This window comes from Oncorhynchus gorbuscha, linkage group LG22 (assembly GCF_021184085.1).
Source record: "Oncorhynchus gorbuscha isolate QuinsamMale2020 ecotype Even-year linkage group LG22, OgorEven_v1.0, whole genome shotgun sequence".
In the NCBI taxonomy this organism is placed as follows: domain Eukaryota; kingdom Metazoa; phylum Chordata; class Actinopteri; order Salmoniformes; family Salmonidae; genus Oncorhynchus; species Oncorhynchus gorbuscha.
Genome location: NC_060194.1, coordinates 19,096,972 through 19,114,140, shown reverse-complemented (window position 1 = coordinate 19,114,140; position 17,169 = coordinate 19,096,972). Strand labels below are relative to the sequence as shown.

Genomic DNA, 17,169 nt, shown 5'->3' with positions numbered 1-17,169 from the left:
TGTATCTATCAGAAATAAGAAAGCTCAGGAAATATATACAGTTGGGAGAACAAGTATTTGATACACTGATTTTTAAGTAATTAATATGCATTTTATTGCATGACATAGTGGGAGGAACAAGTATTTGATACACTGCCGATTTTGCAGGTTTTCCCACTTACAAAGCATGTAGAGGTCTGTAATTTCTATCATAGGTACACTTCACCTGTAAGAGACGGAATCTAAAACAAAAATCCAGAAATCACATTGTATGATTTTTAAGTAATTAATTAGCATTTTTTTGCATGACATAAGTATTTGACACATCAGAAAAGCAGAACCTAATATTTGGTACAGAAACCTTTGTTTGCAATTACAGAGATCATATGTTTCCTGTAGTTCTTGACCAGGTTTGCACACACTGTAGCAAGGATTTTGGCCCACTACTCCATACAGACCTTCTCCAGATCCTTCAGGTTTCGGGGCTGTCGCTGGGCAATATGGACTTTCAGCTCCCTCCAAAGATTTTCTATTGGGGTCAGGTCTGGAGACTGGCTAGGCCACTCCAGGACCTTGAGATGCTTCTTACAGAGCCACTCCTTAGTTGCCCTGGCTGTGTGTCGGGTCGTTGTCATGCTGGAAGAACCAGCCACGACCAATCTTCAATGCTCTTACTGAGGGAATGGGGTTGTTGGCCAAGATCTCGTGATACATGGCTTCATCCATCATCCCCTCAATATGGTGCAGTCATCCTGTCCCCTTTGCAGAAAAGCATCCCCAAAGAATGATGTTTCCACCTCCATGCTTCATGGTTGGGATCGTGTTCTTGGGGTTGTACTCATCATTCTTCTTCCTCCAAACACGGCGAGTGGAGTTTAGACCAAAAAGCTATATTTTGTGTCTCATCAGACCACATGACCTTCTCCCATTCCTCCTCTGGATCATCCAGATGGTCATTGGCAAACTTCAGATGGGCCTGGACATGCGCTGGCTTGAGCAGGGGGGGCCTTGTGTGCACTGCAGGATTTTAATCCATGACGGCGCAATTGTCATGTTTTGTCATTTATTATCATGTCTTGTCCCTGTGCTTCCCATTCTATTAGTTTCCCTCTGCTGGTCTTATTAGGTTCTTTCCCTCTTTCTATCCCTCTCTCTCCCCCTCCCTCTCTCCCTCTCTCGCTCTCTCTTCTCTCTATCGTTCCCGTTCCTGCTCCCAGCTGTTCCTATTCCCCTAATCATCATTTAGTCTTCCCACACCTGTTCCCGATCCTTTTCCCTGATTAGAGTCCCTATTTCTCTCCTTGTTTCCCGTACCTGCCCTGTCGGATCCTCATTTATAATTCACCGTGCTGTGTCTATGTTTTGCCCTGTCGTGTCGTGTTTCCCTCAGATGCTGCGTGGTGAGCAGGTGTCTGAGTCTGCTAGGTTCAAGTGCCTTCCCGAGGCAACCTGCAGTTCTCGATCAAGTCTCCAGTCTGTTCTCGTCTTTACGTGTAGTATTATGCTTTTTGTTTTGTAAAGTTTATTCTGGATTAAATACTCTGTTTTCGCCAAGTCGCTTTTGGGTCCTCATTCACCTGCATGACAGAAGGATCCGACCAAGGAATGGACCCAGCGACTACAGACGCTCGTAACACTGCCGTCGAGATCCAAGGAGCCATGCTCGGCAGACACGAGCAGGAATTGTCTGCTGCTCGCCATGCCGTGGAGAGCCTGGCCGCTCAGGTTTCCGACCTCTCTGGACAGTTCCAGAGTCTTCGTCTCGTGCCACCTGTTACTTCCTGGCCTGCCGAGCCTCCAGAACCTAGGGTTAATAACCCACCTTGCTACTCCGGGCAGCCCACTGAGTGCCGCTCCTTTCTCACCCAGTGTGAGATTGTGTTCTCTCTCCAACCCAACACATACTCTAGAGAGAGAGCTCGGGTTGCTTACGTCATTTCACTCCTTACTGGCCGGGCCCGAGAGTGGGGCACAGCTATCTGGGAGGCAAGGGCTGATTGTTCTAACAATTACCAGAACTTTAAAGAGGAGATGATTCGGGTTTTTGACCGTTCAGTTTTTGGTGGGGAGGCTTCTAGGGTCCTGGCTTCCCTATGCCAAGGTGATCGATCCATAACGGATTACTCTATAGAGTTTCGTACTCTTGCTGCCTCTAGTGACTGGAACGAGCCGGCGCTGCTCGCTCGTTTTCTGGAGGGACTCCACACAGTGGTCAAAGATGAGATTCTCTCTCGGGAGGTTCCTTCCAGTGTGGACTCTTTGATTGCTCTCGCCATCCGCATAGAACGACGGGTAGATCTTCGTCACCAGGCTCGTGGAAGAGAGCTCGCATCAACGGTGTTTCCCTGCTCCGCATCGCAACCATCTCCCTCCTCTGGCTCTGAGACTGAGCCCATGCAGCTGGGAGGGATTCGCATCTCGACTAAGGAGAGGGAACGGAGGATCACCAACCGCCTGTGCCTCTATTGCGGATTTGATGGACATTTTGTTAATTCATGTCCAGTAAGAGGCCAGAGCCCATCAGTAAGCGGAGGGCTACTGGTGAGCGCTACTACTCAGGTCTCTTCATCTAGATCTTGTACTACTATGTCGGTCCATCTACGCTGGACCGGTTCGGGTGCTACATGCAGTGCCTTGATTGACTCTGGGGCTGAGGGTTGTTTCATGGACGAAGCATGGGTTCGGAAACATAACATTCCTTTCAGACAGTTAGACAAGCCTACGCCCATGTTTGCCTTAGATGGTAGTCATCTTCCCAGTATCAGATTTGAGACACTACCTTTAACTCTCACAGTATCTGGTAACCACAGTGAGACTATTTCTTTTTTGATTTTTCGTTCACCTTTCACACCTGTTGTTTTGGGTCATCCCTGGCTAGTATGTCATAATCCTTCTATTAATTGGTCTTGTAATTCTATCCTATCCTGGAACGTATCTTGTCATGTGAAGTGCTTAATGTCTGCCATCCCTCCCATTTCTTCTGTCCCCACTTCTCAGGAGGAACCTGGCGATTTGACAGGAGTGCCGGAGGAATATCATGATCTGCGCACGGTCTTCAGTCGGTCCCGAGCCAACTCCCTTCCTCCTCACCGGTCGTATGATTGTAGTATTGATCTCCTTCCGGGGACCACTCCTCCTCGGGGTAGACTATACTCTCTGTCGGCTCCCGAACGTAAGGCTCTCGAGGATTATTTATCTGTGTCTCTTGACGCCGGTACCATAGTGCCTTCTTCCTCTCCGGCCGGGGCGGGGTTCTTTTTGTTAAGAAGAAGGACGGTACTCTGCGCCCCTGAGTGGATTATCGAGGGCTGAATGACATAACGGTTAAGAATCGTTATCCGCTTCCCCTTATGTCATCAGCCTTCGAGATTCTGCAGGGAGCCAGGTGCTTTACTAAGTTGGACCTTCGTAACGCTTACCATCTCGTGCGCATCAGAGAGGGGGACGAGTGGAAAACGGCGTTTAACACTCCGTTAGGGCATTTTGAGTACCGGGTTCTGCCGTTTGGTCTCGCCAATGCGCCAGCTGTTTTTCAGGCATTAGTTAATGATGTTCTGAGAGACATGCTGAACATCTTTGTTTTTGTCTATCTTGACGATATCCTGATTTTTTCACCGTCACTCGAGATTCATGTTCAGCACGTTCGACGTGTTCTACAGCGCCTTTTAGAGAATTGTCTCTACGTAAAGGCTGAGAAGTGCTCTTTTCATGTCTCCTCCGTTACTTTTCTCGGTTCCGTTATTTCCGCTGAAGGCATTCAGATGGATTCCGCTAAGGTCCAAGCTGTCAGTGATTGGCCCGTTCCAAGGTCACGTGTCGAGTTGCAGCGCTTTTTAGGTTTCGCTAATTTCTATCGGCGTTTCATTCGTAATTTCGGTCAAGTTGCTGCCCCTCTCACAGCTCTTACTTCTGTCAAGACGTGTTTTAAGTGGTCCGGTTCCGCCCAGGGAGCTTTTGATCTTCTAAAAGAACGTTTTACGTCCGCTCCTATCCTCGTTACTCCTGACGTCACTAGACAATTCATTGTCGAGGTTGACGCTTCAGAGGTAGGCGTGGGAGCCATTCTATCCCAGCGCTTCCAGTCTGACGATAAGGTTCATCCTTGCGCTTATTTTTCTCATCGCCTGTCGCCATCTGAGCGCAACTATGATGTGGGTAACCGTGAACTGCTCGCCATCCGCTTAGCCCTAGGCGAATGGCGACAGTGGTTGGAGGGGCGACCGTTCCTTTTGTCGTTTGGACAGACCATAAGAACCTTGAGTACATCCGTTCTGCCAAACGACTTAATGCCCGTCAAGCTCGTTGGGCGTTGTTTTTCGCTCGTTTCGAGTTTGTGATTTCTTACCGTCCGGGTAGCAAGAACACCAAGCCTGATGCCTTATCCCGTCTGTTTAGTTCTTCTGTGGCTTCTACTGATCCCGAGGGGATTCTTCCTTATGGGCGTGTTGTCGGGTTGACAGTCTGGGGAATTGAAAGACAGGTTAAGCAAGCACTCACGCACACTGCGTCGCGCGCGCGCTTGTCCTAGTAACCTCCTTTTCGTTCCTGTTTCCACTCGTCTGGCTGTTCTTCAGTGGGCTCACTCTGCCAAGTTAGCTGGTCATCCCGGTGTTCGAGGCACTCTTGCGTCTATTCGCCAGCGATTTTGGTGGCCGACTCAGGAGCGTGACACGCGCCGTTTCGTGGCTGCTTGTTCGGACTGCGCGCAGACTAAGTCGGGTAACTCTCCTCCTGCGGTCGTCTCAGACCGCTCCCCATTCCTTCTCGACCATGGTCTCACATCGCCCTAGACTTCATTACCGGTCTGCCTTTGTCTGCGGGGAAGACTGTGATTCTTACGGTTGTCGATAGGTTCTCTAAGGCGGCACATTTCATTCCCCTCGCTAAACTTCCTTCCGCTAAGGAGACGGCACAAATCATTATCGAGAATGTGTTCAGAATTCATGGCCTCCCGTTAGACGCCGTTTCAGACAGAGGCCCGCAATTCACGTCACAGTTTTGGAGGGAGTTCTGTCGTTTGATTGGTGCGTCCGTCAGTCTCTCTTCCGGGTTTCATCCCCAGTCTAACGGTCAAGCAGAGAGGGCCAATCAGACGATTGGTCGCATACTACGCAGCCTTTCTTTCAGAAACCCTGCGTCTTGGGCAGAACAGCTCCCCTGGGCAGAATACGCTCACAACTCGCTTCCTTCGTCTGCTACCGGGTTATCTCCGTTTCAGAGTAGTCTGGGTTACCAGCCTCCTCTATTCTCTTCCCAGCTTGCCGAGTCCAGCGTTCCCTCCGCTCAAGCGTTTGTCCAACGTTGTGAGCGCACCTGGAGGAGGGTGAGGTCTGCACTTTGCCGCTACAGGGCACAGACTGTGAGAGCCGCCAATAAACGCAGGATTAAGAGTCCTAGGTATTGTTGCGGCCAGAGAGTGTGGCTTTCCACTCGCAACCTCCCTCTTACGACAGCTTCTCGTAAGTTGACTCCCGCGGTTCATTGGTCCGTTCCGTGTCTCCCAGGTCGTCAATCCTGTCGCTGTGCGACTGCTTCTTCCGCGACATCTTCGTCGCGTCCATCCTGTCTTCCATGTCTCCTGTGTTAAGCCTTTTCTTCGCACCCCGTTCGTCTTCCCTCCCCCTCCCGTCCTTGTCGAGAGCGCACCTATTTACAAGGTACATAAGATCATGGACATGCGTTCTCGGGGACGGGGTCACCAATACTTAGTGGATTGGGAGGGTTACGGTCCTGAGGAGAGGAGTTGGGTTCCGTCTCGGGACGTGCTGGACCGTTCACTCATTGATGATTTCCTCCGTTGCCGCCAGGATTCCTCCTCGAGTGCGCCAGGAGGCGCTCGGTGAGTGGGGGTACTGTCATGTTTTGTCATTTATTATCATGTCTTGTCCCTGTGCTTCCCATTCTATTAGTTTCCCTCTGCTGGTCTTATTAGGTTCTTTCCCTCTTTCTATCCCTCTCTCTCCCCCTCCCTCTCTCACTCTCTCGCTCTCTCTTCTCTCTATCGTTCCGTTCCTGCTCCCAGCTGTTCCTATTCCCTAATCATCATTTAGTCTTCCCACACCTGTTCCCGATCCTTTTCCCTGATTAGAGTCCCTATTTCTCTCCTTGTTTCCCGTACCTGCCCTGTCGGATCCTCATTTATAATTCACCGTGCTGTGTCTATGTTTTGCCCTGTCGTGTCGTGTTTCCCTCAGATGCTGCGTGGTGAGCAGGTGTCTGAGTCTGCTAGGTTCAAGTGCCTTCCCGAGGCAACCTGCAGTTCTCGATCAAGTCTCCAGTCTGTTCTCGTCTTTACGTGTAGTATTATGCTTTTTGTTTTGTAAAGTTTATTCTGGATTAAATACTCTGTTTTCGCCAAGTCGCTTTTGGGTCCTCATTCACCTGCATGACAGCAATGTGTTACTAATGGTTTTCTTTGAGACTGTGGTCCCAACTCTTTTCAGGTCATTGACCAGGTCCTGCATTGTAGTTCTGTGCTGATCCCTCACCTTCCTCATGATCATTGATGCCCCATGAGGTGAGAACTTGCATGGAGCCCCAGACCGAAGCTGATTGACCGTCATCTTGAACTTCTTCCATTTTCTAATAATTGCGCCAACAGTAGTTGCCTTCTCACCAAGCTGCTTGCCTATTGTCCTGTAGCCTATCACAGCCTTGTGCAGGTCTACAATTTTATCTCTTATGTCCTTACACATCTCCCTAGTCTTGGCCATTGTGGAGAGGTTGGAGTCTATTTGATTGAGTGTGTGGACAGGTGTCTTTTATACAGGTGCAGTTAATACAGGTAATGAGTGGAGAACAGGAGCGCTTCTTAAAGAAAAACTAACAGGTCTGTGAGAGCCGGAATTCTTACTGGTTGGTAGTTAATCAAATACTTATGTCATGCAATAAAATGCTAATTAATTACTTAAAAATCATACAATGTGATTTTCTGGATTTTTGTTTTTAGATTCTGTCTCTCACAGTTGAAGTGTACCTATGATTTTTTTTTAAATACAGACTTCTACATGCTTTGTAAGTAGGAAAACCTGCAAAATCGGCAGTGTATCAAATCCTTGTCACTGGACTTCATAACTGTGGAGGGCAGTCTACAGGAGGAGCACATACAAAGAACATCTGTCATATAACTGATCAGGATGCAGAGAGAACATCTCAGTGGACGAACTACCTAGCTCACTTGGGTCAGATGAATCTGTCCTTCAGAAGGTGTAATGGGAGGCACAGGTAGGATAAGAAGGTACCTCACCTGAAGATCAGCCAGGAGCTGCAGAAACGGCTGTTTGTTGGTCATTTATTATTATTTTAAACTTGCTACTTACACTTGCTTACCATATTTAAATGTTGAGGAAGTTCGGAGAATGACAAGGTCTATAATCATTCTATTGTTTATTTTTGCATAAATAACTCATTGTCAATTGTATTGTATGCTGTGCACATTTCAATTTAAAGGACCCTAATCCATCACATGAACAATGAAATATTACAACATGATGATATGGGAAATTGAGTTATTTTTCGTATCTCGTGACCCAGACCAAAACAGTGTAAGATCCTTTTATGTTTGTCTTGTCCATTATCAGTCAGTTGGCTTCAGGTATGCTCCTCTAAAGAGTGCAGCACATGGATTTACAACCAGAGGTCCAAACCACTGAGCATGTTGAGAGCAATGATGTCACATGATGATGTCACATAAACAATGCATATTGTCATGCAGGTGAAAGAGGACCCAAAAGCGACTTGGCGAAAACAGAGTCTTTAATCCAGTAAAGTAAATACAATCAAAAAACACAACTATCACTCGAAATGACGAGGACAAACTGGAGACTCGATCTTGAACAGCAGGTGAACAGCAGGTTGCCTCGGGAAGGCACTTGAACCAGACAGACTCAGACACCTGCTCACCACGCAGCATCTGAGGAAAACACGACACGACAGGGCGATACACAAACACAGCACGGTGAATTCTAGACAAGGAACCGACAGGGCAGAAACGAATAACAAGGAGAGAAATAGGGACTCTAATCAGGGAAAGGATCGGGAACAGGTGTGGGAAGACTAAATGATTGATTAGGGGAATAGGAACAGCTGGGAGCAGGAACGGAACGATAGAGAGAAGAGAGAGCGAGAGAGTGAGAGAGGGAGGGGGAGAGAGAGGGATAGAAAGAGGGAACGAACCTAATAAGACCAGCAGGGGGAAACGAACAGAATGGGAAGCACAGGGACAAGACATGATAATAAATGACAAAACATGACAGTACCCCCACTCACCGAGCGCCTCCTGGCGCACTCGAGGAGGAATCCTGGCGGCAACGGAGGAAATCATCAATGAGTGAACGGTCCAGCACGTCCCGAGACGGAACCCAACTCCTCTCCTCAGGACCGTAACCCTCCCAATCCACTAAGTATTGGTGACCCCGTCCCCGAGAACGCATGTCCATGATCTTATGTACCTTGTAAATAGGTGCGCTCTCGACAAGGACGGGAGGGGGAGGGAAGACGAACGGGAGTGCGAAGAAAGGGCTTGACACAGGAGACATGGAAGACAGGATGGACGCGACGAAGATGTCGTGGAAGAAGCAGTCGCACAGCGACAGGATTGACGACCTGGGAGACACGGAACGGACCAATGAACCATGGAGTCAACTTACGAGAAGCTGTCGTAAGAGGAAGGTTGCGAGTGGAAAGCCACACTCTCTGGCCGCAACAATACCTTGGACTCTTAATCCTGCGTTTATTGGCGGCTCTCACAGTCTGTGCCCTGTAACGGCAAAGTGCAGACCTCACCCTCCTCCAGGTGCGCTCACAACGTTGGACAAACGCTTGAGCGGAGGGAACGCTGGACTCGGCAAGCTGGGATGAGAACAGAGGAGGCTGGTAACCCAGACTACTCTGAAACGGAGTTAACCCGGTAGCACACGAAGGAAGCGAATTGTGAGCGTATTCTGCCCAGGGGAGCTGTTCTGCCCAAGACGCAGGGTTTCTGAAAGAAAGGCTGCGTAGTATGCGACCAATCGTCTGATTGGCCCTCTCTGCTTGACCGTTAGACTGGGGATGAAACCCGGAAGAGAGACTGACGGACGCACCAATCAAACGACAGAACTCCCTCCAAAACTGTGACGTGAATTGCGGGCCTCTGTCTGAAACGGCGTCTAACGGGAGGCCATGAATTCTGAATACATTCTCGATAATGATTTGTGCCGTCTCCTTAGCGGAAGGAAGTTTAGCGAGGGGAATGAAATGTGCCGCCTTAGAGAACCTATCGACAACCGTAAGAATCACAGTCTTCCCCGCAGACAAAGGCAGACCGGTAATGAAGTCTAGGGCGATGTGAGACCATGGTCGAGAAGGAATGGGGAGCGGTCTGAGACGACCGGCAGGAGGAGAGTTACCCGATTTAGTCTGCGCGCAGTCCGAACAAGCAGCCACGAAACGGCGCGTGTCACGCTCCTGAGTCGGCCACCAAAAGCGCTGGCGAATAGACGCAAGAGTGCCTCGAACACCGGGATGACCAGCTAACTTGGCAGAGTGAGCCCACTGAAGAACAGCCAGACGAGTGGAAACAGGAACGAAAAGGAGGTTACTAGGACAAGCGCGCGCGGCGACGCAGTGTGCGTGAGTGCTTGCTTAACCTGTCCTTCAATTCCCCAGACTGTTAACCCGACAACACGCCCATAAGGAAGAATCCCCTCGGGATCAGTAGAAGCCACAGAAGAACTAAACAGACGGGATAAGGCATCAGGCTTGGTGTTCTTGCTACCCGGACGGTAAGAAATCACAAACTCGAAACGAGCGAAAAACAACGCCCAACGAGCTTGACGGGCATTAAGTCGTTTGGCAGAACGGATGTACTCAAGGTTCTTATGGTCTGTCCAAACGACAAAAGGAACGGTCGCCCCCTCCAACCACTGTCGCCATTCGCCTAGGGCTAAGCGGATGGCGAGCAGTTCACGGTTACCCACATCATAGTTGCGCTCAGATGGCGACAGGCGATGAGAAAAATAAGCGCAAGGATGAACCTTATCGTCAGACTGGAAGCGCTGGGATAGAATGGCTCCCACGCCTACCTCTGAAGCGTCAACCTCGACAATGAATTGTCTAGTGACGTCAGGAGTAACGAGGATAGGAGCGGACGTAAAACGTTCTTTAGAAGATCAAAAGCTCCTGGGCGGAACCGGACCACTTAAAACACGTCTTGACAGAAGTAAGAGCTGTGAGAGGGGCAGCAACTTGACCGAAATTACGAATGAAACGCCGATAGAAATTAGCGAAACCTAAAAAGCGCTGCAACTCGACACGTGACCTTGGAACGGGCCAATCACTGACAGCTTGGACCTTAGCGGAATCCATCTGAATGCCTTCAGCGGAAATAACGGAACCGAGAAAAGTAACGGAGGAGACATGAAAAGAGCACTTCTCAGCCTTTACGTAGAGACAATTCTCTAAAAGGCGCTGTAGAACACGTCGAACGTGCTGAACATGAATCTCGAGTGACGGAGAAAAAATCAGGATATCGTCAAGATAGACAAAAACAAAGATGTTCAGCATGTCTCTCAGAACATCATTAACTAATGCCTGAAAAACAGCTGGCGCATTGGCGAGACCGAACGGCAGAACCCGGTACTCAAAATGCCCTAACGGAGTGTTAAACGCCGTTTTCCACTCGTCCCCCTCTCTGATGCGCACGAGATGGTAAGCGTTACGAAGGTCCAACTTAGTAAAGCACCTGGCTCCCTGCAGAATCTCGAAGGCTGATGACATAAGGGGAAGCGGATAACGATTCTTAACCGTTATGTCATTCAGCCCTCGATAATCCACGCAGGGCGCAGAGTACCGTCCTTCTTCTTAACAAAAAGAACCCCGCCCCGGCCGGAGAGGAAGAAGGCACTATGGTACCGGCGTCAAGAGACACAGACAAATAATCCTCGAGAGCCTTACGTTCGGGGAGCCGACAGAGAGTATAGTCTACCCCGAGGAGGAGTGGTCCCCGGAAGGAGATCAATACTACAATCATACGACCGGTGAGGAGGAAGGGAGTTGGCTCGGGACCGACTGAAGACCGTGCGCAGATCATGATATTCCTCCGGCACTCCTGTCAAATCGCCAGGTTCCTCCTGAGAAGTAGGGACAGAAGAAACGGGAGGGATGGCAGACATTAAACACTTCACATGACAAGAAACGTTCCAGGATAGGATAGAATTACTAGACCAATTAATAGAAGGATTATGACATACTAGCCAGGGATGACCCAAAACAACAGGTGTAAACGGTGAACGGAAAATCAAAAAGAAATAGTCTCACTGTGGTTACCAGATACTGTGAGGGTTAAAGGTAGTGTCTCAAATCTGATACTGGGAAGATGACTACCATCTAAGGCGAACATGGGCGTAGGCTTCTCTAACTCTCTGAAAGGAATGTCATGTTTCCGAGCCCATGCTTCGTCCATGAAACAACCCTCAGCCCCAGAGTCTATCAAGGCACTACATGTAGCACCCGAACCGGTCCAGCGTAGATGGACCGACAAAGTAGTACAGGATTTTGATGGAGAGACTTGAGTAGTTGCGCTCACCTGTAGCCCTCCGCTTACAGATGAGCTCTGGCTTTTACTGGACATGAATTAACAAAATGTCCAGCAACTCCGCAATAGAGGCACAGGCGGTTGGTGATCCTCCGTTCCCTCTCCTTAGTCGAGATGCGAATCCCTCCCAGCTGCATGGGCTCAGTCTCTGAGCCAGAGGAGGGAGATGGTTGCGATGCGGAGCAGGGAAACACCGTTGATGCGAGCTCTCTTCCACGAGCCCGGTGACGAAGATCTACCCGTCGTTCTATGCGGATGGCGAGAGCAATCAAAGAGTCCATATCTGAAGGAACCTCCCGGAAGAGAATCTCATCCTTAACCACTGCGTGGAGTCCCTCCAGAAAACGAGCGAGCAGCGCCGGCTCGTTCCACTCACTAGAGGCAGCAAGAGTGCGAAACTCAATAGAATAATCCGTTATGGACCGTTCACCTTGGCATAAGGAAGCCAGGGCCCTAGAAGCCTCCCTACCAAAAACTGAACGGTCAAAAACCCGAATCATCTCCTCTTTAAAGTTCTGGAACTTGTTAGAGCAATCAGCCCTTGCCTCCCAGATAGCTGTGCCCCATTCTCGAGCCCGGCCAGTAAGGAGTGAAATGACGTAAGCAACCCGAGCTCTCTCTCTAGAGTATGTGTTGGGTTGGAGAGAGAACACAATCTCACACTGCGTGAGAAAGGAGCGGCACTCAGTGGGCTGCCCGGAGTAGCAAGGTGGGTTATTAACCCTAGGTTCTGGAGGCTCGGCAGGCCAGGAAGTAACAGGTGGCACGAGACGTAGACTCTGGAACTGTCCAGAGAGGTCGGAAACCTGAGCGGCCAGGTTCTCCACGGCATGGCGAGCAGCAGACAATTCCTGCTCGTGTCTGCCGAGCATGGCTCCTTGGATCTCGACGGCAGTGTAACGAGCGTCTGAAGTCGCTGGGTCCATTCCTTGGTCGGTTCCTTCTGTCATGCAGGTGAAAGAGGACCCAAAAGCGACTTGGCGAAAACAGAGTCTTTAATCCAGTAAAGTAAATACAATCAAAAAACACAACTATCACTCGAAATGACGAGGACAAACTGGAGACTCGATCTTGAACAGCAGGTGAACAGCAGGTTGCCTCGGGAAGGCACTTGAACCAGACAGACTCAGACACCTGCTCACCACGCAGCATCTGAGGAAAACACGACACGACAGGGCGATACACAAACACAGCACGGTGAATTCTAGACAAGGAACCGACAGGGCAGAAACGAATAACAAGGAGAGAAATAGGGACTCTAATCAGGGAAAGGATCGGGAACAGGTGTGGGAAGACTAAATGATTGATTAGGGGAATAGGAACAGCTGGGAGCAGGAACGGAACGATAGAGAGAAGAGAGAGCGAGAGAGTGAGAGAGGGAGGGGGAGAGAGAGGGATAGAAAGAGGGAACGAACCTAATAAGACCAGCAGGGGGAAACGAACAGAATGGGAAGCACAGGGACAAGACATGATAATAAATGACAAAACATGACACATATTGTATGTATATCAGGACGGCTCATAGTAATGGCTGGAATGGAGACAATGGAAAGGTATCAACCACATGGAATCCATGTTTGATATCATTCTATTCACTCCATTCCAGCCATTATTATGAGCCGTCCTCCCCTCAACAGCCTCCACTGATGTATATGATGGGATTAAAAGGTTTGACGAGCAGAATAGGAATACACATCAAATTAACACAATCTGTAAATGCTCAGATCATTTTAAGGACAGGTGAAGGATTTGAGTCATAAGCTTAATTTACAGGAGAAATTAACATACAGGAGACATTTATTAGTGTTTTGATGTCTAAAAGGTTAGACACCATTTCAAGCAGAAACTGGATAAATCCCTGCTGACTTGGTCTCTACTGAGGTTTTTGTACAGTGTTTGTAGGTTTCAATGTGGGCCTCACAGTGCAGTAGTACAGAGCAGAGTCTGTCACTTCAGCAGAGGAGATCTCCAGATCCAAATGTTTTTTCTCTTCATTGAGTTTGACAGATATTTGAGTGTTCAGAGGATCTGTTTTCTTTATAAACACTGTACCTGAGATGTACAGGATGAAACCTGGCCTTTGTTCTGTGTCTTGGTAAATCGATGTTTACATTAAATGTAGGAACAGTTTGAACCCCCTTCTGTCTCTGACTCCACGCCCACCCTGCCCGGCTAAATGTGTGAAAGTTAGTGAAAAAGCTAATGATCCATCATGTATGACATTCCTGGGAGTGTGATAAACTTACATTTTGTATTACCATATCATCTTTGTATGTTGTCTATAGTTATGTACTTGAAAATGTATCAATTGACCAATTCAGCACATTTGGGCAGACTTTATACTTTTTATTTTTTAAATATTGTGCAGAATTGCAATGCTTCACTGGATCAATGTGAAACTTTGCATACTCACTCCAAAATCAAAATTGCACCTGGACACCTACTGTATATTCTAAACTCAGCAAAAAAGAAACGTCCCTTTTCAGGGCACTGTCTTTCAAAGATAATTCGTAAAAATCAAAATAACTTCACAGATCTTCATTGTAAAGGGTTTGAACACTGTTTCCCATGCATGTTCAATTAACCATAAACAATGAATGAACATGCACCTGTGGAACAGTCGTTAAGATACTAACAGCTTACAGATGGTAGGCAATTAAGATCACAGTTATGACAACTTTCTACTGAATCTGAAAAACACCAAAAGAAAGATGCCCAGGGTCCCTGCTCATCTGCGTAAACGTGCCGTAAGCATGCTGCAAGGAGGCATGAGGACTGCAGATGTGGCCAGGGCAATACATTTTCCGTAACTGTGAGATGCCTAAGTCAGCGCTACAAGGAGACAGGATGGACAGCTGATCGTCCTCACAGTGGCAGACCACGTGTAACAACACCTGCACTTGATCTGTACATCCGAACATCACACCTGCAGTACAGGTACAGGGTGGCAACATCAACTGCCCGAGTTACACCAGGAACGCACAATCCCTGCATCAGTGCTCAGACTATCTGCAATAGGCTGGGAGAGGCTGGACTGAGGGCTTGTAGGCCTATTGTAAGGCCAGACCTCACAGACAACAACGTTGCCTATGGGCCAAACCCAACATCCCTGGACCAGAGAGGACTGGCAAAAAGTGATCTTCACTGACGAGTTGCGATTTTGTCTCACCAGGGGTTTCGGTCGGATTCAAATTTATCGTCGAAGGAATGAACGTTACACTGAGGCCTGTACTCTGGAGCGGGATCGATTTGGAGGTGGAGGGTCGGTCATGGTCTGGGGTGGTGTGTCACAGCATCATCGGACTGAGCTAATTGTCATTGCTAACAATCTCAACGCTGTGCTTTACAGGGAAGACATCCATCCTCCGCCATACTGCTCGTTCTGTGCGTGATTTCCTGCAAGACAGAAATGTCAGTGTTCTGCAATTGCCAGCGAAGAGCCCAGATATCAATCCCATTGAGCACATCTGGGACCTGTTGGATCGTAGGGTGAGGGCTACGGCCATTCCCCCCAGAAATTACCGGGAACTTGCAGGTGCATTGGTGGAAGAGTATGGTAACATCTCACAGCAAGAACTGGCAAATCTGGTGCAGTCCATGAGGAGGAGATGCACTGCAGTACTTTACGCAGCTGGTGGCCACACCAGATACTGACTCTTACTTTTGATTTTGACCACCCACCCCCTTGTTCAGGGACACAATATTACATTTTTGTTAGTCACGTGTCTGTGGAACTTGTTTAGTTTATGTCTCAGTTAATGAATCTTGTTATGTTCATACAAATATTTACACATGTTAATTTTGCTGAAAATAAACTCAGCTGACAGTGAGTGGACATTTATTTTTTTGCTGAGTTTCTTTCTCTTTAATTTCAAAGGTGATGGAACAAAAAATAAAGTTTTTATGTTTGTAATTAGCTTTTACCAGATCTAATTTGTTATGTTGTCCTACATTAATTTCGCATTTCCACTATTTCGAAGTGTTTCCTTTCAAATCGTATCACTAATATGCATATCCTTCCTTCAGGTCCTGAGCTACAGGCAGTTAGATTTGGGTGTGCCATTTTAGGCATATGTTACTTATGTACAGTATATCCCAAAAGTGTGTACACCCCTCACATTTTTATAAATATTTGAGTATATCTTTTCATGTGACAACACTGAAGAAATTACACTTTGCTACAATGTAAAGTAGTGAGTGTACAACTTGTATAACAGCGTAAGTTTTCTGTCCTCTCAAAATAACTCAACACAGCCATTAATGTCTAAACCGCTGGCAACAAGTGAGTACACCACTAAGTGAGTACACACCTACTAGATCACCTGGTGATTTCACACAGCACAGGTGTGACCACAGTTCTCTGATCTTAACTTCTGCCATCATGACATCAAATGTGGTTCCACTTCAACAAAGCATTTTGGTCTGCAGGTTTTTGTATGGTGTATTATACACTTTGTATCACTGTGTATATTGCTTGAGAGCACAGTAGTAGAGAGCTGTGTCTGCCAGGGTTACGCTTGTTATGACCAGTTCAGTTGATGTCCGGGATGTTGTGGATTTATATCTCTTATCAGGGATGTGTTCATCAGAGCTCCATGATCTGGCACCTTTATACAGTAGAAACTGAGGAGCCTGGTTAGGATAATGCCTGTACCAGTAAAGGGAAACATATTCACTGCTTGTTTCATATGTACATCTCAGAGATACTGATGATCCCTCTGTGGGGGTGTACTCCTTCTTGTCAGGAGTCACACTATCTCCACATACCATTCCTGCAGAGGAAATAAAATAATAAAAGTGATTGAAACACATGCTTATTTTTAAGACTTTTTAGAAATCAACTAAGTTATTCACATTTAAATTACTTTACTCCAACAAAATATGTTTTACTAATGATACCATAATGTAATAATCTGATTATAAGCATGCAAGGAGTTCAAATGTTTAGGTATTGTTTACCTGTAGTCATAATCAGAATGATCAATACACTGGTTGATTTCTCCATCTTCAGACTTATGTTTGCATGCATTCACTCTCCTCTGAAATATCCTTCTGTGTGTCACTGTGTGAGGTGTACAGCCCTGCTAACATCACACCCACCACAGATGTAAGTCTTGCATTTTCTTCTACACTGGTGTCAAGGATACACTCGTTTCTGTAGGGGGGCTGTACATCCTGTTGTCACAGTGAGCCTCAGAGCAGAGTAGTACACAGCAGAGTCAGACAACTGCGACCTCTGGATAGTCAAAGGGACAGAGCTAGAAGTGAATTTCAGCCTGGAATCAAACCTCTTCTTATGCTCATCAATATTTCTCCCTTCTTCATAACTATCTCTTCTCAGGACATACTGAATGGATCATTCAGCTATTTGATTTGGAATTTTAGAACACCTTTAGGTATAAAACATACATAACAAGATGATTTGATAAAATATAGAATTTGCCATATACTACCAAAATCCCATAGAAATGGATGTAATAACACATTCATAAATGGCAAAAAATGAAGTGTCTGTCCTTTAACCTCACTAGGGGGTGTGGGACACTAGCGTCCCACCTGGCCAACATCCAGTGAAATTGCAGAGCGCCAAATTCAAAAACAGAAATATTAACTAT

General features: G+C 47.4%; 1 protein-coding gene across 1 annotated transcript in view; it reads right to left on the bottom strand.

Annotated features, from left to right (window-relative positions):
• LOC124009095 overlaps positions 1–16,649 on the bottom strand; it is a 28,743-nt gene extending 12,094 nt beyond the window's left edge. The window contains exons 1-3 of the mRNA XM_046320590.1: positions 16,514–16,649; positions 16,039–16,326; positions 13,446–13,645 (exon numbers count right to left, since the gene is read on the bottom strand). Of these exons, the coding sequence (XP_046176546.1) occupies positions 13,446–13,645; positions 16,039–16,326; positions 16,514–16,583 (558 nt within the window). The 5' untranslated portion in view covers positions 16,584–16,649. The remainder of the gene's footprint in view (positions 1–13,445; positions 13,646–16,038; positions 16,327–16,513) is intronic.
• Between the last annotated feature and the right edge of the window lie 520 nt (positions 16,650–17,169).